Below are 26,326 nucleotides of genomic sequence, written 5' to 3'. Positions count from 1 at the left end.
TCTGGGATTTATTTTTCTATCCTTACTCTATTAGATTCTATTTTGAAATCTGCAAGATTTGTCCAATGACCATAATAGGAGAAAATATAATGTGGTGAAAGGTAGTAAACAACCAAAGGTTTCTGATTCTTTATTAGCCCCCACCACCACCCAGAATCTTACAAACTTGCAATTCTTATCTCTTGTACAACTAAGATTAAAATATAAGATATGCACAGACTCTTCTCATTCCTGTTATCATCAATCTGGAAAAGCCTACCTTCCTATGATAATTCAGTATAAATTTAAAACTCTGTTTTTGTAGCATACTCTTTGCAAATATTTTTTATTGTTTAAATATGATTGTAACTCCAACATAAAGTTTTTAAGCATACTAGTGGTTTTATGCTAGATAACTTACCTTTATAATTATACTGAATTATTAAAAAGTTTTTAATTCAAGACAGCACAAACATCTTTCAATTCTAAATATCTTTGAATAAAATAAAAAAACAATCTCTTCTATGTGTAGAAAACTGAGTGAAAATTTGGACTGTGTACAGAAATATACTGCCAACTGTAACTCCTGGATTATACCAAAACTAGCTCTTTTAGACTCAAAGATTGTTGGAGGTCTACAAAGAAAGTATGGCTGTGAAGTGGAGCAGAAAGATGAAGTCAACTTTGGGTGTCGTCCTGGTTGCTGGGTGAATGAAGCCAACAAGTGTTTTGATCTCTTCTACAAGCATGTTCCCAAGTCCCAAGTGGTCAATGTCAAAAGAGACACATGCCAGTAACTATTTGAATTTATAACAAATATTTAGTAATTTTCTGACATTTGGTTAAACTGAATAGCTTTGACTAATTAAGACATTTTTCAACATATTAATTGGACCAAAGTGTAAATGTTCTAAATATAAAATGGTTTTATATATTAATTTAAGTTTTAAATATCTATTGTTATGTCTTACAATTCCCTCAAAAGTCAATGTATGGAATAGGTTTTTCTTTTTAAATGATATATAACAATCAAGTATCTCATTATTGAACAATCTAGTTTATCCACATTTAAGATTATATTCTCTATGTAGTCTTTTACCTAGATTTTTCTAAACACTCTCAATTTAAGCAATAATTTTTTATTTAAATTTCCTATAATTCCAAAATACTATTTTGAAACATTTTGTTTGGAACAAGATTGACTACAACATGTAGTAGAAATACACACCAGGTTTTAGAAGGATTTAATTGACCTTTTAAGCTTGTATTTAGCTTTGATTTAGTTTTATGAGAACATGTTTTTATAGGCCATTATTAAAAGTGTAAAAATGTATCCATAATAAAAAGAACTATTCATTTTTGTACAAACACATGTTTTTATCCTAATTCAAATAGGTACATCAACACTTTGAGGTCTTGCATTTCTTACAACACTACAAACTGTAACAAGGAAGAATCCAAACAGATATCACTCAAGCTGAGCACAGTTCTTGACAGACTACCTGGCCATGAAGATCTTTGTATAGATCTTCCAAAATGTGCCCAAGACTTTGATAGGCTAGTTAGGCTCCTAAATGATCTTAAGCCAGAACTGAATGTCTCAGACAGTGGCACAGTTCAATCGGAGGATCTCAACAATGAGAGTGACAATGATGATGAGGATACTTCCCCAGCCAGTGAAGAGAGTCAGGAACCTGACACAGAAGATGATAGTCCATTCAATCTAAATACTGTTTGTGTTCAGGCAAAAGCTGCTTGGGGATGTCTACAGAAGGGAATTAAGAATTTGCCCAAAGGAAAAAAGAAAGTGCTTACGTCTATCTATGGAAGACTGTGGGACTTTGTGACAGACAAATGTGATGATACCAGTAAGCAAAACTTGAGAAGTATCTAGTGTTTTCAATTTGACTATTCTAACTAATTCTGAGTATAAATATTGAAATAGAAGGTATAAAAAACAGTATGTTAACTCTTTCTATTTTTAGGAGAGTTTTCTTGTTATTCTTGCAAAAATGTCATGAGCTCTGAAGAATGCACAGCAGACATTGAAACCTGCCCCATGAACAAAAGGGTGACTACTCCATTTTTTATTATTGGCTACATTACTTTTCCCTCTACAGTAGTCATATTTGAATCACATATATCAATACTTTCAAAATATTTAAATGGTTATATTTATCTATATCCACTACTACATTATGTTCATTTATTACAGCTACATTTACCCCCCCCCCCCCCCCACTATATTTGTTAATATATAATGGATACATAGCCATTTCTTTATTTTTCAAATTAGTATTAATAATAATTTCATTTATATTACAATAAATTGTATAATATTACTAATATTAATTTATTTAAACTAAAAATATAAAAATCCTTAAGCTTGTGATATTTTTCCCCTAGGCATGCATGTTTAAGCAAATCTTAACTGGTAAAGGCATCAAGTACTCAGCAGGTTGTATCCCCATTAGTGCCTGTAAAAGTAAAGTAGCTGGAAACGAACGTACGTCTTGCTGTACAAGTGATCGTTGTAACACCATTAGTCAAAGCAGCACACCAGCAGTACAAGGTTGGCAACATAATAACACAACATGAATACATGTTTTCATTCATTTTTACTTGAAAATTTTCTCATCAGAAATCATTCTAGAGATTATTAGTACTGTTATGTGATTTTGATTCTTATGAATAAAAATAAAATATTTCTGTACTTAGTTTTAGTTTTTGTCTTGATGCATACTGCACAATTTTGATTCTCTTACTGCATTTCATTAGCTTCATTACATTTCAGAGCCTGTACAGTGCCGCCAGGATTATGCTTTGGGCTGTGCTTTAGATTTTGTTAGTGAATACTTGAGTTCAGAGACTATTAAATGCAAGTAAGTGTTAAATAAAATAAAAAAATCATTTATCTTTGAAAATGTGTTGCCTACTGATAAGAATAATCTTACAATCATAACATCTCAGTAATAATAGTGGTTAGGGTTAGGATGTCACAGTTAATAATTCATTAAAAAAATTGAAGCATAGGAAACAACTCTTGCAAAGCTTAGAATAGTTAAAGAGTATATATATATATATTATATAGTTCATATGTTATCTTATATTTTCTTTACTATAATTACAATACACCAATAATAATTACAAAATGGTAGTACTGTAATATAATAGGAACATAATTATTTTAATTGTGACATTTTCTTCTTGTTTTTTGTTGTTCACAGTCAAGTTTCTGCTTATCTTGGTTGCATCCAGAAATACAGTAGCAGCTGTTCAAGGGGAAGCAAGCTAGCTGCAACATCTGTGGAGATTCATCTGTACTTTGCCAATACAGAATGTGTTTTAGATGCCCCTGCCGACTGCTATTCATTAGCAATTACCTCATTGCAAAGTGTCTTGTCAAATTCTTACTTTATTCAAGGAAACTCACCTTGCTTGTAAATAAGTTACTCTAAATTCATTATGACATTTAAACAAGCACATTGACAATCATCATAATTATATAGTTATAGTAATAATGTCATGTCCCTCTAATGCATCATTTCTGAAATGCCTGTATCTGGCTTTAATTTTAATTAATCTTAAGCTACTCACAGATCATGTGGTACGCTAGCTGGCCTGTTATTCAGTTGTCTTGAAGGTCCAGTGTTCATGCTCTCCCCACCCCCACTCCCCATCGTCCTGCTGGAGGTATGGGCTGGGATCTAGATTATCATTTACAAAAACAACATCTGAAACATGTAAAAACATTTTACAAAACATTTGGTTTCTATTTCTTTTCTTACTCCTGCTGCCTATAGGAAGATCTGCTAAAAGAAGAAGCCTACAGTTTTTGCTAGTTTTAATGCCTTTTGTAAGACTTTCTTGTATTTAGTTCAATCTGTAGATACACTGTTTTCTTGGTGCTATATGTTTGCAGTGCTAGTTGATTAGCACTAGTGCCAAAACTAGTTAAGTTTTTTCAGACAAAGATGCTAAAGCTGCTAAGTGATAAATGGCACCAACCAAACTTCTGATGTTGTCATTACCTCTTTTACCATTTCCTTTGACCAAGAAATAAAAAACAATGAAATGAAAACATTTTCCGTACACAAACCTCATTGTAATCAATGTGTCTATTATTGTTTTCACTAGGACTGAGTGCATTTATAATTGTCTTTGTTTTCAGATCAATGAATGAAACTGCAAACAGTGTGACAAAAATTTTAGCATCTGAAAAGTGCACAGAGGCAGGAAAAATCAGCCTACAACAATCTTTTGACTTCTTACGTTCAGTGGTTCAGCCTTATTGTAGCCAAGGGCAATGTTCTGACAGTAGTGCAGATGATGATTCGAATGATGATGCTAGTTGCTCTGGGATCTTCAGTGGTATAAAACATATTTACAAAGGTTATGATCAACTAGTTAAAGGAAGTGAGAAAATGAACTGTGGGTAAGGATATTAAAATACTTTTTTGTATGATAGTTTATTTATTTTATTTTTTTGTGCCAAATAATTTATATTTATGGATATAATGTTCGTAGTGAGTGTGCTACTAGTGCTTTGAAAGCCCGCAAAGCCTTAAAGAATTGTGATATTGCAAAGTTTGTCTCCAATAAACTTGATGAATTGGATACTGGAATTCAGAAAAATTGTCACATCAAGTCACAAATTGAACTTCCTCAGGTAAAAGGTTTTACATAGAAGCAAGATTTACTAATTCAACAAATAAATTACTAGTTGAACCAAAGACTTTGCAATTTAATTTAAAAAAGGATTCTGTAAGCCTGAAGATAAAGCTTACAAGTTACTTGGTTTATTATTTAAAATTAAGAAATCTTAAAACATTTCTCATTTGAATAAATATAGGATCTAGCTGTTAGACTGACTTTTAAACAATGACTTGTGAATATAAGGAACTACTTAATTTTTTTGTATTTGCTCAGGTTTGTAAAACACTTTGTCAAGAAGAGAAGATTATAACTTTTGTTGATAACATTGCCAGAAATATAAGTTCAAGCACAAAGAGAGATCTTCAATGTTGGTAAGCTCACAAATGTTTTTTGTAAATAGTAGATATATATTATTATTATGGCCTCATTCTATTGTTAATGACTATGGATCATCTCATAGAGATGAGATGAATGCTTGGGCATTAGCTATAGTAGGAACCATTTTGCCCACACAGCAGTTCCCCCCTCTCAACGCTGCCTATACCTATATAGTTTGGGATCAGCAACATTGCAGGCTCTGCCAGCGCTGTGCACTGCAAGCTGCCTAAGAGTCACCAGCTCTTGATTTTTGTCAGGGTTGACTCTCAAAGCTTTTCTCATGTTTAGTTTTTAAATTGTTTTTGTAACAGTTTCTTCATAATTCCTGCTTTTAGAGTACAACAATCTCTTTATTCTAATATGACCCCCATCTCCTGCCTTTTGTTAGTATTGCACAGCAAATTTTTCCATGATCAGCTTAAGTAAAAGTAACTTGATCAACAAGTATGGGTATGTTTAAATCACAGCACAAGTCTTTCACCAGGTACTTGGCACAAGTAGCTGAAGCATACCAGGCCTACACTTCTGGCTGTAGCTCAATCCAACAGAGAGATGTTGTCAACTACATTAACTATGTTTTTGAAGAGTACATCAGTGACTGCGAACATAACTATGTTGAGTTTCAGTTTGAGCTTGTGCTGAATGTCGACATATATATCAGCATAGCCAAGAGTCAATTGGATTTTCAACAAGCCATACAAATAGCTTTCCAGGAAAATTCTCAAGAGGTACATAAAATGATTCTTTTGTTATCTTTATATTGACAGATTGTAACGTAATATAATAATAACAACTGAATCTCTTGAATCTTTTATATCTCCTTTCATTCTAGAAAACATGTGCAGCTATTAGCAACCTTCGAAATAGTAATTGGAATGTTCCAGTCATGATCATGGATTTCTTAGTTGGACCAGCAAAGCAGATAATTGAGGCTCTTGATGCTGCAAAGATCTGCAGCAATATTGGTAATGGTGAGAGTAAGATTTCCAAGGGGGGATAATGGAGTTTTTTTCTTGAGATTTTGACTGTAGATGTGCAAATCTGTAGTGGTTTGTTGAGAAATCTCTTAACAGTAAGTAGAGTAACATTTCTTCCTAACAGTGGGTTCTCATGGACTGTCTCTTAGAATAGAGATTTTAGTTGAAATTACTTCTCAGTTCTTAAACATTTTGCAACTATGACCATTTTTCTTCTTTGTTCGCTATGATGCTAACAGATTTTTGTTTCTAAAACTCTTGCAATTCATTGCTATCATTTTCTATCCTTTTCTGTTTTACTCTTACAAGTAGGATAGAGTCTTTTTCAGTTCAAAAATAGAAAGCTGTATGTAGTACCACCTAAAAACTGCCAAGCACACTCCTTATATTCTTTTCTCCTTGTTAGACCAAAATTTGTCAGAAAATTTTAGTACAAACTTAGGAAGTAATATTAAACATTTCTACAATGGGTTTAAAAACGGAATAAGAAAAATTAGTAAAATATGTCAAAGTAAATAGGAAGTTTTCTTTGGATGTTGAAAGTAATGAAAATTATTTAAGACAAATCTTAAAACTTAAAAAAGTCTTTAGAGCATTAGAGATGTTTGAGTTAATAGTTTTACATGCTTAGATTTGAGTGAAGTTTGCTTCTTTTTAAAGGTTTCTGTTTTGCATTCTAAATATTTGGTAGGCTTATGTAAGTCTGTTTTTTTTTGTTAAGCTTTTTAGATATTTGGTAAGTTTATTTGATTCTTTTGTAGCTAGCTTTTTTCTATTATTAATTTAGAATTTTTAACTTAAAATCAATTAGAATTTATTTGATTAGAAGTTAAATCAATAGTTTTAATAACAAAATAATAAAGAAAAACATATTTTGATATTTTACATTTGAATTCAGAACGCACCAAGAGAGATAGCCCAGTGTGCCAACTAGACAAACTAGCTTCATTAATTTATCATATAAGCAGTCCTCCACATATTGCCTCTGCTCCAGTGGAATGTAGAAATAAATACTGTCAGTAAGTACTTTAAGAGTGTAGAAATAAATAGTGTCAGTAAGTACTTAAAGAATGTAGAAATAGTGTCAGTAAGTACTTAAAGAATGTAGAAATAAATAGTGTCAGTAAGTACTTAAAGAATGTAGAAATAGTGTCAGTAAGTACTTAAAGAATGTAGAAATAAATAGTGTCAGTAAGTACTTAAAGAATGTAGAAATAAATAGTGTCAGTAAGTACTTAAAGAATGTAGAAATAAATAGTGTCAGTAAGTACTTAAAGAATGTAGAAATAAATACTGTCAGTAAGTACTTAAAGAATGTAGAAATAAATAGTGTCAGTAAGTACTTAAAGAATGTAGAAATAAATAGTGTCAGTAAGTACTTAAAGAATGTAAAAATAAATATTGCCATTAATTAATTTGTGAGTGTAGACATAAATGCTGTCATTAAGTAGTTTCTGAATGTAGACAGTAAGTAGTTTATTTTAAATCATAATTAAAAAAAAATAACAGATCTATTTTTGTAAAAAAAACTTGAAATTTGTTCTTTTTTAACCATCTATAATAAATCTAATTGTGTAAAAAAAATCTTGAACAAATTTTTTTTTAACTATCTCAGACAGATGGAGTCAGTATTTGACCAGGCGGATTCATTAGTTCAAGAATGTGGTGATGCCTTGTCTTTGTTTCAGAAAACTTTGTTTAAAATTTTCCAAGAAAACTACAATAGTGTGAAGAATCTACTTTGTCCTGCCTTGCACTATGAAGAAGAACAGTGTGACCTGAATTTGGTAATCTTTTTTTCTTTTTTTTTTTTGCTTAGAAAAAGTAAAGTAGCTATGAGAAATTACAAAAATTTTTTTTTATTTATGTATATTTCATCAAAAACATAAGACATTTGAAATGACAGATGTATGTTTCTTATGTGCAGACATTGGCTTGTAGGAAAGATTTTGAGTCAGTTTCACAGTTTGCCATGATTGATTCAGATGTTTTATGTAGGTGAGTGAACTATTATTTATACTTATTTTGAAGTTGATTCAATACTTGAAGCTTCTTGGCCAAGTTGCTATTTAATTTATATAACAATGTTTATTCTCAAGGTAATATAATAACACAATCCACTCTTTTTGTTTTCAGGCTTGGAAAGTTTACTTTGGAATGCACTGCACGTTTCACAAAAAATTGTTCTTCTGTCAGTGACATCCAAAAGGCAGAAAAAATTCAGTTAGAAACAAAAATACTTGTCAAGCAGGCTGTGGGCAACAATTGTTCTCTTCTGACTCCATATTTCTATTGCAATGGTAACACAATCTTTCAAGCAGATATAGTGGTATATTCTGCTTTTGTGTGAAGAAAGAAAAATCTAGTTGATAGTATAATTTGTTATGTTAATTAGCCAAAACAATAGTTATTTGATAATAATGTGTATATTTGAAGTAAGTAGTTACTTGATAGCATAGTATATTTTAATAAAACTTACAATCACATGAAATTGAACTTGAACAAACCTAAAAACATTGCTGTTTCAGAATCTTTATCTGTGCTGGAACCAGCATGTAGGGAGGAAGAAGCTAAGAAATGTATGGCTCTGTCTGACTTTGACTTTACTAAGACTGATAATGTTTCCTGTCAGTAAGTTCAAAAGTTTAGAATTATGAACTGTTGAGGATGAATAGCTGGGATTGTCCATTTTTCTACATTATATATATATATGGGGTTTTGTGCCTCCTCATGTGGCTGGTGAGACCTACATTATATAACTACATTTAATTGAGACTATGTTTTTGTTAACATAACCTACCATTAATCAAAAACTACTGTGACATTAAGTGTATTTTTCAAGGTACTTAGAGGTATCAAGCATTTTCTTCTATATATATATATATTTATATATATTTTATATTTGTATAGCCAATAAAGATTATTTGAATTCAGCAAAATAACTACTTTCAATCATTTTGAATGACAAAAAGATTTTATGACTTAATCCATAATACTTCTGATGGAGTGATGGGCTGAAGTTCTGGACAGTTTTCGTCATTTAGTTTTTACCATCTCAGCATTCTTAGCCTTACTAATGAACAAATCAAATCCTCATTTTAGTCCTGTTTACTAATTCATGCAGAGTATTGCTCCTTTATCTACATTAGCACTTTTGAATGACCCACCATGGGATATGGGCATATGCATCTTTCATAGATTGGTAATAGATTAACCATATAATATGCAAGATTTGAAAAAAAAAAAAATTATTACTATTAATCTGAATCATCAGTATTGTTAATGTGTCTAACATACTGATTATGCACTGTTTTAAACTTGCTTAATAAAATGGTTAAATATAAGTTATAGTTTTTTTTTAAATTGCTAATTATTAATACTGTTCAGATAAGGAATTGAGCATTAAAAATTTTATATCATATTTCAGATATTTACAGAACAATGTCTCCTGTGTCCAGAAAGCTATGAGTGGTTGTCAGGCCAATCAGATTAAAACCCTGGGTTGGTCCAGTAAAGTGGTTGCAGGTGTTTGTAATATTGCTGATGCCACATTGAACAACGTCTGTGTTTCTACTCCATTGTGCCCTTCCAAATCTATTGCTGAATGTTTCAGTACTAGCCCAAACAACTGCTCGTAAGTTGAGCTCTTTAATTCCTTTTGCTATGCCATTTGCATAGTCTCATAGCTTCTGAGTTAGTCAGCACACTTACAACGTTTGCAAAATTTCTTTAGCACATTTTTCATGTTCAGTGTACTATGATCCAATCTCTTTTGTGGACCCTTGGGGAAGGAGGTATCTGGGAAGGTTTCTGTGCTGTCTTAAGGTGCTCAGCAAACACAACTTAGCTTAAGTCAGGATTTGAATTCAAGCCATTTTAATAGGTAGCCAAACAGTTTATGTCACTCAACTTTGCCTTGAACAAGACTTCTTTTTCCTGAGAACTTGACCTTCAGGATTTTATAATTACCAAAATATTTATTTAAAAAATTAAAATGATACCATATATAGTGCAGAATTACCCTTCCTTTTATTTTAATAAAAAAAAACTACCATAGGATTTATGTCTTAAAGGTAAGAAAATCCTTCATTTTTCTAATACTTGGCAATTAAATCACTTTTTCTTGCTCTAGATTACAAGCAAAATTCTGCAGACCATAACCTAGGAGATTATGTATGAATGAGTGAGAATGTAAAGTAGTGGGGAAACTAGTTCACTCTTCATACAGAAAGCAGATGAGGCTATTTATAATTGGATTTGGATAGTAGTAATCATTGAGAAAACAAAACACAGTCAACAATGATAACAATCATTGTGATGGACTGAATGCTCAACTATCTCAATCTTATATTACAATTGAATGATAAATTACATTGATTGATCTGATTAATGTTATTTTATTTTCTAGCTTTATGAAAAGAAATATCATAAATATTCCACACCATACAGCACTCACACATGTAACATTTTCCTACACATAAATAATCATGTTTCTTTCTCATCTTCTACAACATCAATGTCCATCTCTTCTGCCCCAGGTCTTTACAGAAAGCTGTGACGTGTGTTAACACACTATTGGCTGCCAACAAACAGTGCTCAGAATCTTGGGGAACTTTCATTGTGCGCAACTATGTATCAGTCTACTATGAAAGGCTGTATCAGAAGTGTAACTTGAACAGTGATGTAACTGTCCCACAGTTTTACAACTCTTCCTGTCTAGTGACTTTGGTCAAGGATGTCAATGTTGCACTAGTTACTAAATATAGAACCAAAGATCAAATGTTTTCTTATTTTGTGTCAAGGGTAAGTTTGAGAGGAATAAACAAACAGCCTTTTAAATAAATTCAAAATGTATGAAATTTACAGAAACATTTTATTTCAAACAGTGAAAGAATTCTTACTCATTTTTGTGTTTTTCAGTTTATCAATTGCTTGCAGTCAAAGGAAAATATAAGCCCCATCATAACCATGCTTCTTGACTTGAATGTGCAACTGAATCATACAGTCATTTATGGTAATATGTCACATTACTTTCCTACCACTTAGCTAAGATGTTCTTTTTAAAAGCAACAACAAATAAATAAAATTAATTCTTCCAATAAATATCCAGCAATTAATTAACTAAAATTAAATTAATGTTAAACATATTTCTGTTGAGCAAATACTATATTTAATTGTATATTACTGTTTGCCAGTATCTTGTAGATCTTATCTCAATAAGCCAGTAGATTGTTTTGACTTATTTCAATATATATCAGTACATTATAGGCTTTTGACATTTGACTAAAGCTTTTGACATGGTCAGCAGAAGTGGCCTTTTCAAACTCCTGAGGAAAATAGGTTGCCCTCCCAAACTACTGAAGTTAATTGAATGTTTTCACGAGGAAACTAAATGTACTGTCAAATTCAATGGAGCCCAATAAGCACCTTTTTAGGTTTGCAGTGGTGTCAAGCAGGGATGTGTGCTCGCACCTACTCTGTTTGGCATATTCTTCTCCTGTCTACTGCATTATGCGTACAGCGACATAAACGAAGGTGTGTTTCTCCATACAAGATCCTCTGGAAAACTATTTAATGTATCAAGGCTGCGTGCAAAAACCAAGGTTAGGAAGCTACTCGTCAGGGAACTCCTGTATGCTGATGATGCAGCTATTGTGGCTGATTCTGATATTCAGCTACAGTCCATGGTTGACAAACTATCTGCTGCTTGCCAGAAGTTCGGCTTAAACATCAGTCAAAGCAAGACTAAGATACTTGTCCAAAACACAAACACTGCACCTCAAGTAAGCATTAATGGCCAACCACTAGAAATTGTTGATCACTTTTGTTACCTTGGCTCCATCATATCCAACAACACTCTACTGGATAAAGACATAAACAACAGGATAGCCAAGGCAATGGCCACCATGTCACGGTTGCAGAAAAGAGTCTGGGACAACATATTGCTGACTAGCAGTACTAAAGCCCTAGTCTACCGGACCTGTGTGTTGAGCACCTTGCTGTACGGAAGTGAAACATGGTCAACCTACTCATGGCAGGAAAAAAAGCTGAATGTCTTCCACCTCCGATGCCTAAGGCGGATCTTTAAAATAAGGTGGCAAGATAAGATAACAAATGAGGAAGTGCTACATAGAGCAGGATGCCAGGACATCCGCTCTGTTATCAGCAGCAGACGCCTTGGCTGGCTTGGCCACGTTCGTAGAATGCCAGTAGGTCGACTTCCACAGGACATCCTGTATGGCGATCTAATTGAAGGCAGGAGAGCCGCTGGTCGCCCACTTTTACGCTATACGGATGTATGCAAACGCGACATGAAGCTCTTCAAAATCGACACTGGCAACTGGGAAGAGGTGGCACTGGACAGATCCACATGGAGAGAGAGCATAAAGGAAGGGTCACAGATTGCAGATGTCATACACAACAGAAGCAGAAAGAAGGGTGAAAATGCAATGGCGCCTGGTGATTTTATATGCCCAACCTGTGATCGCAGCTGTGTATCAAGGATTGGCCGCTTTAGTCACACAAGAAGTTGCAAAGGGAAAAGATCGTCTCACGAGACGTAAAATGCCACAGACAGATTATAGGCATATCGAAATATAATCCAGTAGAATGATACATTGAACTCTATATTCACATTATAGCTGTTTAGATGTTTTATAAACACATGTACCGGAAGCTCAAAATTGGAACTAGTGAAATCTGCCCATGTGGAGTATCACCAGAGAATGCCGACCACGTCCTCCAAAACTGCTCCCTTTACCAAGAAGCCCATATAAGACACTGGCCCCAAAACACCCGAATAGAAAGAAAACTATATGGAGAGCTCCCTGATTTGGAAACCACTGCGCAGTTCATCTCATGTATTGGTCTAGTCATCTGAACGCTCCAACATAACAATGAGAACGAAGAAGATTAAAGAAGATGTTTTATACAGATAATTTATATGAACATTTTCTTCTAATTACTTTCATTCTTGTTCTTTTAAAACAGATGTTTCCCTGACATATAACAGTACTACAGGTAAGTAAATATTTATAAAATATATGACTTGGAGTTTCTCTACATAACCAAACAAAATATAAAAAAAAATAGGAAAACGTTCCATTATATCTTCTTATTTCATAAATTTAAAACAAATAGCATTGAAATATTTATAATTTATATATATACATACATATATATATAAATTTCACTTGTCTAAATTGCTTGTTCATTTTCCTCCTCAGATCAACAGTTTATAGGTATGTTTAAAAAAAATAATTTTTGGTTCGTCTATCTAAAAAAATGTATTTTTAAGTGATAACCTTTATTTAAGTCTCAAAATAAACTTTGAAACTCAATTTGTTTTTTTAGATGTCTCGTCATGACTGTCTTGTATTAAATAGTTTTTGTTACACTAAGTTTTGACTACTTTTTATATCTTTATAGATACAGACACCTGCTACTATTCTCAAGCAAGAGCTTGTCTCACTAAACAGATTCTCAGAGTTACAACTGTAAAGCTGCTTAATGGGGATGAAAGAAATGAACTCTGCGAGTATGTTTTTTTTTAACTTATATTTTCTGTAAACTAAATATTTTTCTCTTTTGAAAATCATTTAGTATAGTTAAATTTAACATTATTAAATTCTTCTTTAAGATCTAGTAAAGGTCTCTGTAGTGGGAATTGGAACATTTTTAAGGTTAATAATTTTAAAAAGAATTATGTAGCTAACACATCATTATTTTTACCTTTCTCCTTATTGTGCAGAGTATCATTACATAGATCTCTCAAAAATGCCATAAAATTTTGGAAACTTTTAGAATTCAAACTCATGGCTACTCTGCTAACTGAAAAAAATGAAAATAATTAAGTATAACCCAGTGCTTTTTTGTGACGATATGCACTGGTACGGCGTACGAACACCTTTTTCAGTGTGGGGAAAACATTAATTTTCTTGTATTTTAATGTTTATTTTTAATTTATTTGTAGTTAAAAGATAGGCAATCGATCACTGAGTACTGGCACCTATTGTATTTAATAATACATGACTCAATAAAATACTACTATTTATACTATTTATAAATTAAAAAATCAATCCATTTTTAAAAATCTTTCAGCTCTTACAGTCAAAGTACTGTATCATTATGTATTGAGCAAGCTCTAAGCAAATGTGGTGCTGATAAAAGTGTATTTTTAGGAGTTAATACACTAGTAGATGTTTGGATTGAAAACCTTGAGATTTGTGACCCACCAAAACTGTGTATTGTTTCTGAGGCAAGTGAACTAGTCAATAAGCTTGCTGCTGCCATGGCCAGTTTTGATCGAACCAATGACAAGGATTCTCTTTGCGAGTAAGTAAAGATGCTAAATTTTAGTTAGTGTAAGGTGTCAATTTTTTAAAAAGCATTACTTAGATTATTATTTAGAATTGTGGTTGTTTTAAATATAAATTTATAACAAAACTATTTAAGTTATTTTCATTTTTTTTAACAGAGCAAGACTTCGATACAAGGAACGACTTGATTCATATTTGTTTACATGTGCTGAGGCTGAGACAGTATCAGCCAAACAGGATTTCATGGTCAGAATTCATTCTTCTAAAAATACTTATCACTTATATTATTCTTATATGACATTACATTGACCAGCTACAAAATGTGTATGTCAAATACTAAAATTCATTATATAAACTATTTCTTGCTCTCTGAATCAAATTAACTAGGTAGTAATATTACTCATGTGCTTATAAAATAAAACTGTTGATTAATATCACTGAAAAGCTTCCATAAGAGTTCAATAGATTCTGGATTGATTAAATTAGAATGTTGACAAGTTCCAATTAATCTTGCAGGCTTTCATGTGGCTAACAGATTGGTCCATCACTTGCTAATAGTGTTTTTTTTTAAGATTTTTATGTATGTATTCATGTATTTTTTTAGCCTTCCCGAGATAGATTCATACAACATATTTAGTTGTATTCTCTGAGCATATTGTTATGGCACAATTTGGAATTGGTGCAAAAAGTTATTTAATAAAAAGGGAAAGTTTTGCTTAGAGACTGACAAGACTAGTAAAAACAAGATTTAGAAGTGTAGTGAAAAGCAAATAGAAGACTTTTGACTGCTTTATAATAAGGTCGGCTTTAATTTCTGAAGTAGATATTTAGATAATACAATAATCAGTGGTTCCCTTCATTATGTATAAACTTCTTGTTTGACATCGTTCATCAGCATTGACTACCTTTATATTGTTGGCCTTTTTCCTGTGTTATTTTGTTATTTGAGTGATATATCCATTTAGACTTATCTGCACCAGACACAGTATGGAGGTTTTTAACAATATCATAACCATCAGACTTCAAATTTCATATAATGTTTTTGCCTCTGATGTGTATGAGTAAAATCAGAAGTGGCTTATTGATTTAGAAAGTTGTTTCATGTATTTCAGTTCAGTGAATTAGAGATATAAAAAAAGGATGACTGCATTAGTTTGAAAAAAAGTTTTTAATTATTAGTTAATAAATAATTGATTGTTAAATACATTGGATATAAAAACAAATTCTGCATTCATTACTTTAGGTCTTATATACTAAAGTTGAATCTATATGTAAAGACATTGAGACACCATCACTGATCTGTCCACAAATACCAGAGAGAAACCGTGTGTGCTACTTTGGCAATGCCTTCCGTTGTATAGCTCGCTGGAACAGCAATACTATTCTCACTGGTGATTCACTGATTTGGCGACAACAGTGCCTGTAAGTTAATTTTTGTTGTTGTCTTGTTTCTTTTTTATTACCTAACAACTTATTTCAAAGAAAAACTACTTTATGACCTATGTATTTAACTATTTTGATTTCACACATTTGTATTTACTATTCTCAGTGCCATTCAGTCTGTGATGGTGTGTGTGGCTACCAACACTACTTCTTGTGATTCAGAAAGCTCAGATGTCAAAGCCATAAGAGAGTCCTTGGATGAATTCAGGCAGGCTGCTGACACCCAGTGTCCTTGGCTTTCAGATGACCTGTGCACCAAACAGGAGATCTGCAGTGTTGTTACTGCTGGCTGTGAAGTGGAGTTGGAGAATGGACTCATCAACAGAGCTAAGACTGTCTGCGAGTGAGTAGTGTACACAATTGGAGTCTAAGCTTAACAAAATATTTTTAAAATCTTTGTAATTTAAACTTTATCTCTAGCCTCACCAGAGTTATAGGTATTAGTAACTTTTATTCTTTTTAAAATAGATTAAAGAAAGAGGCTGATGATTGTGTGGCTAAAAATACAGTTAATTGCAATCGTGCACAGAAACATCAGGCTGTAACAGTGATAGCTAAAAAGGTAAATCAAAATACTCAAAATACTCAGGATTTATTAAAACTTTTAGAGCATTTTTACAATCTTCTACCAGTACTTAAACATTTTCTTATTTCAATAATTATCAGTACACATTCCTTAACTCCTATAAGTTCCAGTATCATTCCTAAAAGTGCATTTTTTTTCATGGATAATTGTTGTTTACATTATTTTAACATTTAAAAATATATTCTACAGCTTCAAGCGGCTGGCTTTCCAACAGACTTGTCTTGTGATAACAATAGCTATGATGGATGCCTTTATTCTTTCATGTCAGTGGGGAATGACATTTATATTGAAAAACAGAAAAATGAGTCTTGTCAAATATTGTACTCACAGTATCAATGTATCTCTACAAGATTCTCGAATCCAAACAACTCTGCATTGGTTGCTTTGGGTAGACAACTGCTGAGTGAAGTTTACAGACTCTTAAATGCTTCTTACTGTACAGGTGAAATAACTTTTTTTCTGTATTATTTTTTTTTTTTAGAAGATTTGAAGATTAATTAAACCAGTAACTGTCTAGAGGGTTATGGATCTAACTTTTTTTTTTCCTCTTTCTATTCAATTGGAACTTTTAACATTCTACCTTTCTGTGTCAATGAGTTGTTGTAGTACTCAATGATTGCTATGTTTGTTCTAGCTAGAGTATAACAAAAAAGTACCCTTTTCAGACCTTGCAATCTAAAGGTCATATGTTTCTATGGCTGATGGTTAACAAGGGTGTCATGTGGCCAGCACAATGACCAACTGCCTTTACTTTCTCCAACTCATGTCAAGTACTATTAAGAGTTGGGTGGATTCAGGGGCATCCTAAAAACCCCAATTTTCTCCAAAATTTGGAAGCCAAGCACTTCACCAGTCTGCTATGACACCCTTATGGCCAGAGTAGATTTTGAGATATTTTAAATCAGCTTTTCAAATATCAGGTCTCATCCACTGTAGTAGTAGAGCTATGATAACAAATATAATGCTGAAGATATATCCTCTCCCTATCAAAAAAAAATAAAATTTTATGCACTTAAACAGAAAACTATGTTGGTTTCTCAAAACTGATTGATAGCCATTGAGATTGAAAAAAAGAATTAAAACAAAAATATCTTTTTTCTGCAGAACCCAATACATTGAGCTGTACCAAGAAACTGCCTATGCAAAAATTGTCTGTCCTAATTACACAGTTACTGTTTACTGAAGATCTTCATAGCACATCATTTTGCGCGTAAGATAATTGAAACTCAGTTATGAGAAATCAGTGTTACAGAAATAATTGTATCTTTTACCAATACGTTGTTCTTAAGCTATTAGCAAATCTAATATTGTATGTGGTGACGTAGCCTATAATTATTGTCATTTCAGAAAAAGTTTGGATATAATCCAGGAGCTGAAGTTGACAAACTGCTACACCGGGCTGTATGAGATCATTCAGAATTGTAAGTCATTAAATGTAAATTTAAAGGTAACACAAGATGAAGGATCTTAATTTGTCTGAGTGTTCTGTTGACATTTTATTTAATTTATACAAAAAAGTTTCAACATTTTTTTCAAAGTAAGCTTAAAGGACATCACGTTCCGGGGGGAGGGAAGGTTTGAGAAAATGTGACAAGGGGCGGGGGGGGGGGGGGGGGGGTAGCGATTTTGTGACATTACAAATTTAAAATTCAGAAAAAAAACAAAATATTTTTTTAATCTTTAAAAATCTTTGAAAAATAATAACATTTTTTAGGCACTCATTTCAACATGAACTTCTCAGGTAGTTTTATTCTCAAATAAAAAGCATTGAAAATATAGAGATATTTCAGTCTTGTTTGAGGAGTTCAACTGAAAAAAATCATGTTGGCACTGCCGACTGAGAATTTCACGTTGTTCTTCTCAAAAATACTAATCTTAAAAAATGATGTCAACATGTTTTTTGAAAATTCAAATCTCTAACCTGAAAACAACATCAAATGGAGAAAAAGTTAAATTCATTTTATTTTGGACAGCACTTAGATGGAGCAGGAAAGACTGTAGATCAGGAACTTGAACAAAAAAACTTCGAGCACGATGGAGAAGTCTTGGCTAAGGTATTTTCCAATACAGTCATTGATGGATTTGGAGTCCATTCAGAATTTATCAAAAGCAATGATTCTGAAATAGACAAAAGCTTGATCATTACAAAAGACCAAAATTGGATCGCCACCCATGTACATTCATCACAATATATGCTGCAAATATCAAAATGTTTTGACAAGCAATGCTGTAGTTCACCACGGGGAAAACTCTTGGAATTTTTCCCTGATCGCTTCCTGCCTCCTCCTACTATTTTGAGCTACAACCCTGAAATCAACGTAAAAAAATCAAGTGAATCCAAATTTAAGCACACAAGTTTGTTCCAATCTCTTCATTTATCTCAATCAATTCTGCCCATCACTTTCAGGTCAACTTCAGAACAAAATTTGTGAGTATGGACTCTACTTTGCATCGTTAACTCTTTTAAAAAAATCACAAAAAAGTTCATCCCACCATTCAAAAAAACACGAGCACAGAAAGCCCAAAGAATTATTCAAAAACAAAAAGACAATGAAGTCCTTGTAGTTTTGGGAAATGCAGGTGAGGAGAGTGTGGAATGGATAAATGAAGATCTCATTGAAGACAATTTCATTTTTGAGTCAGCTCCTCAAGCAGCAGAAGAAAATTTTCCTGTGTATACTATCGATGAGCACATGAAACCTCTTTGGGAAAAAATTGATGAGAAATAAATAATTTGAAATAAATATTTTTTTTTATTTTGTGACATGATGCAAAGGAAGGGGAGGGGGTCTGAGAATTTGTGATACTTTGTGACAAGGGTGGGAGGGGGGGGGTGTAAAAAAAGGTCATATTTTGCGTGATGTCATTTACGAACGACCCCTTACATGCCAAAATGAAATATATTTCAAAACCTGTTAGCTAGATGAACATTTTCATTATCTCTGCAGCTACTGCATTCCAGCAGAGATGTGTTAGTGAGTCAGTCAGCTGTTCTGATGCTGAAGCAAAGATCCAAGAATGTATTAAAGGTTTTTCAAGTTCCTCTTGTTTGTAAGTCTCCAATGTTTTATTATTTGAGTGAACAACAAAACTATTATCTCTTTTACTTGAACATCTAGTAAATAAAAATACAGTTTGTTCCTAATAAGAAAGATATGGCTTCCTCTCTCCTACTCATTCTTTTCATGTTAACATTTCTGTATATTGCAACGCTCCTGAGAGCAATGATAATTATATAGAATGAAACTAGGATGGTGTATTTTTTTTTGTTTTAACTACAGTGACAATCAAGCAGCTCTATGTATCACCAAAAATCTGCCTGCTAACTGTACCTTTAAATCTGAATGGATCTCACAAAGTCTTTGCAATGACACAGTTGTTTTAGTGGTATTTATTGCATTTATTTATAACATTGTTAACATTGTTATTTTTAACAATTATTTGTTCCTTTCTTATATACTTAAAAAATCTGACTGTATTTTATTGTACTCTTTAAGCTGTAACTCTCTTTTTTAAACACCTAAACTAACTAATTAGAACAAAAAAATCTGTGAATCTTTCAGAATGCTGGCCAACAGAACTCAAAGAATTTTATCTCTGAATCTGGACTCTATACAACTTTCAAGTGGAAGTGGGTGGCTGGAAGCCGTAATTTCAAAGTCCTAATGACAGCTCAAGCTGTAAACAGCAGTGCGCTACCCAGGTAAATATTTAAATATTTCTGAGTAATTTGTTTTCACTTCTGTGATGACTGCCTAACAAATTTATTTCCTTGATACTAAACACTTTACTTTAACTACACTAAAGCTTCATAATGTAGTGTAAATGGGCGAAAATCCCAACATAACCTGATTTTAAAACCAGCATTATAATCTATCACAATGCAGTCAGATTGGATGGCTGCCTGGGTGTGTGGTATGCATGCTGGACTGTTTTTCGGTGGTCTAGGTGGTCTTGGGTTAATACTCTACCAGCTGTCTCCCCTGGCATGAGAGGTTTGGGCTAACATGTAGATTATCTGTGAAGGAACATTCGACACATGTAAAACATTTTACAAAACATTTTTAATAATCTTCACTAAAAATGTCATTTTGTAAACATATCAAGCTGACTCATTATTTGGTCCTACTAAATCAATAGAAGAATCTTTCATTTTTATTATTGAGACCGATAAGTTCAAAATAAAAATGTTACACAAAAAAAATTTGAAAAATTTCTGTTTTTACAAGGTTATTATTTATTACAAGTAAAGATTGAACTAAAACTAGAAGATGAAAGGAAGAATTAATAATAATAATAATAATAATAATTTTATTTATAAAGCGCTGTTAACAAACAAAATGTAGGCTCAAGGCGCTGTAATAACATTACAAACACAAACACGACAATAGAAATCAAAAACTAATCTAAAAAAGTTTTAAACAAGTAGGTCTTAATGTTCTTCTTAAAAGTGGTATAGCATGTTGTCTGTCTGAGATCAATGGGGAGTGAGTTCCAAACCTTTGGTCTGTGCACTGAAAAAGCCCGCAGACTGTAGCTTTTGAGGGAGAAACGTGGCACCACTAAAAGCGTTGAGTCAATTGAGCGCAGGGCTCTCTGGAGGACATGGAGTAATCAGTTCTCTAAGGTACAGGGGCATCTCATTGTTATATATACACTGATGACAAAGTGTGGCGACCTTGTAATCGATTCTCGCTTTCACTGGAAGCCAATGGAGCATGCGCAAGAGCCTAGTAGCAGAATCTTGTCTTGTTTTTCTAAGTACTATTCGTGCGGCGTTGTTCTGTATACGTTGCAGTTTGGCTATTTTGTCATCAGGTATACCTGCTAGCACGGCATTACAGTAGTCAAGGCGGGAGAGTATGAATGCCACAGCTAGCGTTTTTGTTGACTCCGTTGTTAAATATGGTCGGATCTGGCCTAATCTACGCAGCTGCAGATAAAGACCCTTATGTGTGGGTCGAAAGATAGTGTTGAGTCGAAGAAAACTCCAAGATTCCGCACTACATGGACATAAGAAAGCTGGCAGTTCATAATAAAAAGAGAATCTGTGCATTCAACTTTTGAGACATTGTTCCGAGTGCCAATCTTAATTATTTCTGTCGTATCTTCGTTCATCTTGAGCTTATTTTCAACCATCCAATTGCTCACCCTTGCAACGGTACTACTGATTTTCTCTGCCAGATGCAACACCTCTGATGGTACTGAGGAATCGTATAACTGTGAGAAATGGTATAGGATGCCGGTTGGCCGTATGACACCGCTGAGTGGATATGTATACATAGTGAACAGTACTGGGCCTAGAACTGATCCCTGGGGTACTCCGTACTTCAAGAGTAAGCTTGTTGATTCTGTTCCGTTAACAACGACACTTTGGGTGCGTTCAGTCAGGTAGGATCCAAGCCATTTTAGGACGATTCCTGTTAAACCAAAAGTGGCAGAGAATCTGGCCATCATAATTTTGTGGTCTAGCGTATCAAAGGCTGCGGACAAGTCCAGCATTGAAAGAATTGAGATGTGGCCTATGTTGGAATTGTGTAAAAAAATAAATATATATATTTTTTTTTGAGTTCAATGATAAAATGTAATTAAATTGTTACTTCAGATTTCATAGATCTAATGGCAGGGGTTCTCAACCTGTGGGTTGCGACCCCCTTAGGGGTCGATTGACGATTAGCCAGGGGTCGCCTAAGACCATCGAAAATATGAATTGTTACTGTCTACTCTTCTATCGCTGTATGTGTGTGTGTGGGGGGGGGGGTCGCGGCAGAGTGGGGTATTGTAAAAAGGGTCACAGAGCATAAAAGGTTGAGAACCGCTAATCAAGTGTATTGATAGATGTAACACTATGTTTCTATGTTTCTCTAGGTGTTTAGAAGGATCCCAAACCGATGAGCCCATACCTCAAATCTACACTGAGAGGAATCCTAAAGTTCTGGCTAATGAGAGCAATGAAATAATTTTCAACATCTATGCTCGTCAAGATTATATCAAAGATGGACCAGTCTCAATAGACACCATTTTCAAATTGATACCATGTAGAGTCGAGAATGGAACTCTTCAAGAAATAAAGACAGCTTCTTTTAAACTTGCAACTTTCAGAGTAAGTAGTTTACCTAATTATTTTATTTGATCTAAACATTTAATGTTTGTCATTTAATAGTAGAAAAATCCACAAATGATAAACATAGTTCCAACTTGTTTCACTAAAATCTTTTATTGTAATGAGTGCCTTATGAATTTCTCATGTTAAAAACAACTTACCAATTACAATAATTAGAATAATTAGAACAACCTACATACACATAGCTTGTTTGTGATTGGAAGACTCTTTAAAATACAGAAACATTAGTGAACATAAAGTTTTATTGTGTCATTTTTTTAGATTAAAAAAAAAAGGTTAATTCTAACAAATATATATAGATCTAAGTACAGTCTACTGGCATCAGCTTTTATTTGTTTCATAAGATACACAGTTGTGTGCAAATACAAAGCAACACAATGTAGGCAGCTTTGTCAACTTTGGCATCATGCTAAGTGCAGTATGCAAACCCAGTTGCAGTGTATAATAGATGTGTCACATATATGGGTTTATTGAGACTTATCCTTTTTCTCAGCTTTTTAAATTAGTTTTGGAGGTAGTTTGATATTTTGATATCCTGAAATATTTTCTTAAAGGCTTGCAGAATATGTGTTGCCTCATAGGTGTCTGTTATCTTATGCTTAATTTTTTTTTCACTTTAGAATTAAGAAATTTCAATGCTCTTATTACAGGTTGAAGTTGACGACAGAGATGTGAAAATATCTTTGTGTACAGTCATCAATGATCCTCATGTTAAGACGTTTGATAACTTGTAAGATCTGTCACTGATTGTTTTTGTTTTTTAGTTGACACATTTAAATAAAGTCACTTCACACAAAATGTACCATCTCGGTATTTTATATCTACAGTAAATACAATAACATGGAAGAAGGAAAATACATCATATACAGACACCCACTATTTCCAGTAGCTGTAAGTACAGTACAAATTAATTCCTGGAGGATCATACATTATTGTTTGTTTTTTTTTCTTTAAAAAATTATTATAATGCTCTACCTACATGCACATTTACACATAATTACTTTATATACACTAATAGCCTTTGTGATGATTATAGAGAAAACAACAACAAAAAAATAATCTCACTGTGTAATATTCCATTGCAAAAGCAATGTTAAACATGTCTAGTAATGAACTGAGTGAGAAAACTATTTTTTTTTTATTAAAAAGGCAGAATAATTTCAGAATAATTTTATTAAACAAAAATTTAATAGCAGGATTCCAACTTAGATTTGCAGATGATTTGGAGCTTATAATTCAGTTTTAAGATTTTGCTTACAATAGTTAAGACTTAAAATTTAGTGCTTTTGTAACATGTGCTATAACAATTGAAGCTTAAGGATCAACCATTTAAGAAAGTCAACACATTCAAATACTTTTTATTAAACATATAGTTAAGGAAGGAGATACAAGAGACATTAAAAGTCTGAACTGTATCGTTTCCTTCATACTATTGAGATTTAGACATTAGATTTCTAGTCAAATTAAAATTGTACTTGACACTGTTGGTTTTGAGGACTTTGAAAAAAGTTGCCTGCTACATGTCAAAAGTTTGAAAGTGCATTCAGTTCTTGAAAATTTCTCATGATATGCTTATTAGCTTAGCTTCTGTTTGTGTACATTGTTATAGCCTCCCTTGATATTAAAGTCAATTGATATGATTTTGTGTTTTACTCTTAAAGTAACATTTTACTTAACTCATATTGACAGGTTATTGCTGAGTTTCGTCGTTGTGCTAAATATGGTTCATGCACTTGTGGTATGGAAATAAAAGTAGGGCTCAGTACATTGACCCTATCCAAATGTAGGTTTGCACCATTTATAACCTATGACACACCTCCAGGAATGAGTACAGACAAGCAAAGATTACGTTTATTTCAAAATAAAGATCAAAATACATATGTTGTAAGAGCTTGTTTTTTATTTTTTAAGTTTTAAATGTGAACATTTAAGATTGAGTAATAATCACAATCTGTTATAGATGTAAATAGTTTTTACAAAGCTTATATCAACTCTGTCTGTCTGGTAAAACATTTATGCACATTATTTCTCCCACACTCAATCTTGGATCAAGTTGAAATTTCGCTCAATTATTTCTTGTACCTGACAAAACAAGAAAAAAAAATAAAAAATTAACCAATTATTTCATTGACTTGACTTTAACGAATAATTATTTTGTTTGGTATCAAACAAGGGAAAGAAATTGTACTTGGCTGATGTGGTTATATAAGTTAAATTAGTCCCCTTTATACTTTGTTTAGAGTATTAAGTTGTTTGAAACTAACAATAGATAACTATTAAACCTATTTTTGTAAGCACTTTGCTGGCACAGTGGTTAGTGCATTTGCTTAAGGAGGCTTGAGCCCTTGAGTTCCAATTCAAATCAAACAACTTTTTTATTTATGATGCATTTAAAAAGTGATCACTGTAATATTCACCCTTATACCCCTTCTTTCTCCCCTTCTTTCTCCCCTTCCTTTTACCCAACTTGTCCAGACAAGTAATAAGATCATAGAGCTTTGAGAAAGCTAAAGCATGAAATTGGACTAAACAAAAACAATTGGTAAAAATATTTCTAATCACACAGATTTATTATTGTTAGGCTAGATCTATTACTAATTTAATTACATGACTGATCCAAACTAATTGATACAATTAAGCTTAATATAAGCTTTATTTTTTTTATTTTTATTGTCAGATAGTTCTCTTGGATACTGGTGCGATGGTGAAAATAACTAATCAAGATACTTTCATGAATGTCATTATTATGGGATCAAGGAATTACTTTGGCTATTCTCAAGGTACGTGCAATGTCTTTCACACTACTTATGTACCAAAATGCAAATACAATCTGTGTCAGATATAGAAAGAAAAACAAATTTTACTACAGAATACTACTTAGAGTTGACATGCTTTTTTATCTGTATAGAAACTTATAATACAATACATGTAATAAAACTATCTTATTGAGTGAAATCCTTGATATTTGATTTGTAATGTTTGATGTCAATGTTTAGGTCAGTGTGGAGATGGTGATGGTAATGGCTACAATGATTTAAGAATGCCAAACTCTAGTCTGTACAAAGTGATGGATACTGACTATCAGTTTAATGTTATGAGTCCAACATTGTACAACCAAGCATGGTTCATGTATGTAATGGATTAAGGCTTCTTCATTGCATTGATAAATTTAAACTTTAATACATATTTTTGATTTATTAGTTAGTGATTTTTAGAAGCAACTTAAAAGTCATCTTCTTTATCTTGTAACATTGAAACCATACTTTTTATTTTCAAAGATTTTCCCATCTCTCTTAATACAGTTTTATTCTTGGTAAATCTGTAAAGGATATGCCAACCCAATCCTTAATGCCCTCAACCTATTATTTATTTATTTTTTTTGCTTTCTTTTATGTGGTAATATGCTTTGTAGAATTGATTTTGAAATGTTGTTACAACATATCTTATACCATTTAAGATATTTTGTCTTTAATAATACAGAGCAAAGAGTCGGAAACGCTCATTACAGTCAAAATATAATCATTTATTATAAACATGGATAATAAATTCAGTTTTCTTATCATTTATAAAGAATAGAGTCATTTAAATGTACATTCTTATTTTTTTACAAATAATTTTAAACCAGACTACCATTATGGATTCCCAATCAACTTTTACAATTATACATAAAACACTGAACCATAATTTTCAAACACAAAAACAAAATTGAATAAAATACTCTGAAAGACACAAAGATAAAGGCACATTTCTGGTTCCATATGCTAGGACAAATTTGTACTAATGCTCCTTCTTCTCTAGTGCTATTGGGCTGCCTAAGCTGGCCAGGAAAATCAGTGACTTATACAGAATTTAGGTCATTTGTTAA

General features: G+C 32.6%; 1 protein-coding gene across 3 annotated transcripts in view; it reads left to right on the top strand.

Annotated features, from left to right (window-relative positions):
• Nucleotides 1-26,326, top strand: part of LOC106058994 (uncharacterized) — an 83,875-nt gene that overhangs the window by 42,473 nt on the left and 15,076 nt on the right. For 2 of the 3 annotated variants that reach the window (XM_013216516.2, XM_013216519.2), the window contains 39 exons: nucleotides 512-772; nucleotides 1,375-1,847; nucleotides 1,965-2,050; nucleotides 2,386-2,551; nucleotides 2,774-2,861; nucleotides 3,207-3,419; nucleotides 4,151-4,414; nucleotides 4,507-4,648; nucleotides 4,909-5,006; nucleotides 5,498-5,741; nucleotides 5,846-5,984; nucleotides 6,889-7,009; nucleotides 7,606-7,777; nucleotides 7,918-7,988; nucleotides 8,127-8,290; nucleotides 8,519-8,621; nucleotides 9,418-9,624; nucleotides 10,529-10,793; nucleotides 10,911-11,004; nucleotides 12,981-13,010; nucleotides 13,217-13,231; nucleotides 13,419-13,527; nucleotides 14,091-14,324; nucleotides 14,467-14,554; nucleotides 15,552-15,730; nucleotides 15,858-16,094; nucleotides 16,220-16,313; nucleotides 16,527-16,779; nucleotides 17,442-17,547; nucleotides 17,685-17,758; nucleotides 19,286-19,388; nucleotides 19,619-19,724; nucleotides 19,901-20,040; nucleotides 22,206-22,440; nucleotides 23,112-23,191; nucleotides 23,289-23,352; nucleotides 24,151-24,345; nucleotides 25,139-25,241; nucleotides 25,458-25,590. In XM_013216516.2, the coding sequence (XP_013071970.2) occupies nucleotides 512-772; nucleotides 1,375-1,847; nucleotides 1,965-2,050; nucleotides 2,386-2,551; nucleotides 2,774-2,861; nucleotides 3,207-3,419; nucleotides 4,151-4,414; nucleotides 4,507-4,648; nucleotides 4,909-5,006; nucleotides 5,498-5,741; nucleotides 5,846-5,984; nucleotides 6,889-7,009; nucleotides 7,606-7,777; nucleotides 7,918-7,988; nucleotides 8,127-8,290; nucleotides 8,519-8,621; nucleotides 9,418-9,624; nucleotides 10,529-10,793; nucleotides 10,911-11,004; nucleotides 12,981-13,010; nucleotides 13,217-13,231; nucleotides 13,419-13,527; nucleotides 14,091-14,324; nucleotides 14,467-14,554; nucleotides 15,552-15,730; nucleotides 15,858-16,094; nucleotides 16,220-16,313; nucleotides 16,527-16,779; nucleotides 17,442-17,547; nucleotides 17,685-17,758; nucleotides 19,286-19,388; nucleotides 19,619-19,724; nucleotides 19,901-20,040; nucleotides 22,206-22,440; nucleotides 23,112-23,191; nucleotides 23,289-23,352; nucleotides 24,151-24,345; nucleotides 25,139-25,241; nucleotides 25,458-25,590 (5,949 nt within the window). The remainder of the gene's footprint in view (nucleotides 1-511; nucleotides 773-1,374; nucleotides 1,848-1,964; nucleotides 2,051-2,385; nucleotides 2,552-2,773; nucleotides 2,862-3,206; nucleotides 3,420-4,150; nucleotides 4,415-4,506; nucleotides 4,649-4,908; nucleotides 5,007-5,497; nucleotides 5,742-5,845; nucleotides 5,985-6,888; nucleotides 7,010-7,605; nucleotides 7,778-7,917; nucleotides 7,989-8,126; nucleotides 8,291-8,518; nucleotides 8,622-9,417; nucleotides 9,625-10,528; nucleotides 10,794-10,910; nucleotides 11,005-12,980; nucleotides 13,011-13,216; nucleotides 13,232-13,418; nucleotides 13,528-14,090; nucleotides 14,325-14,466; nucleotides 14,555-15,551; nucleotides 15,731-15,857; nucleotides 16,095-16,219; nucleotides 16,314-16,526; nucleotides 16,780-17,441; nucleotides 17,548-17,684; nucleotides 17,759-19,285; nucleotides 19,389-19,618; nucleotides 19,725-19,900; nucleotides 20,041-22,205; nucleotides 22,441-23,111; nucleotides 23,192-23,288; nucleotides 23,353-24,150; nucleotides 24,346-25,138; nucleotides 25,242-25,457; nucleotides 25,591-26,326) is intronic. The other variant, XM_013216517.2, reaches the window with a different exon arrangement.

Source organism: Biomphalaria glabrata, chromosome 1 (assembly GCF_947242115.1).
Source record: "Biomphalaria glabrata chromosome 1, xgBioGlab47.1, whole genome shotgun sequence".
NCBI classification, from domain to species: Eukaryota; Metazoa; Mollusca; class Gastropoda; family Planorbidae; genus Biomphalaria; species Biomphalaria glabrata.
This window is presented reverse-complemented; position numbering and strand designations above follow the sequence as displayed.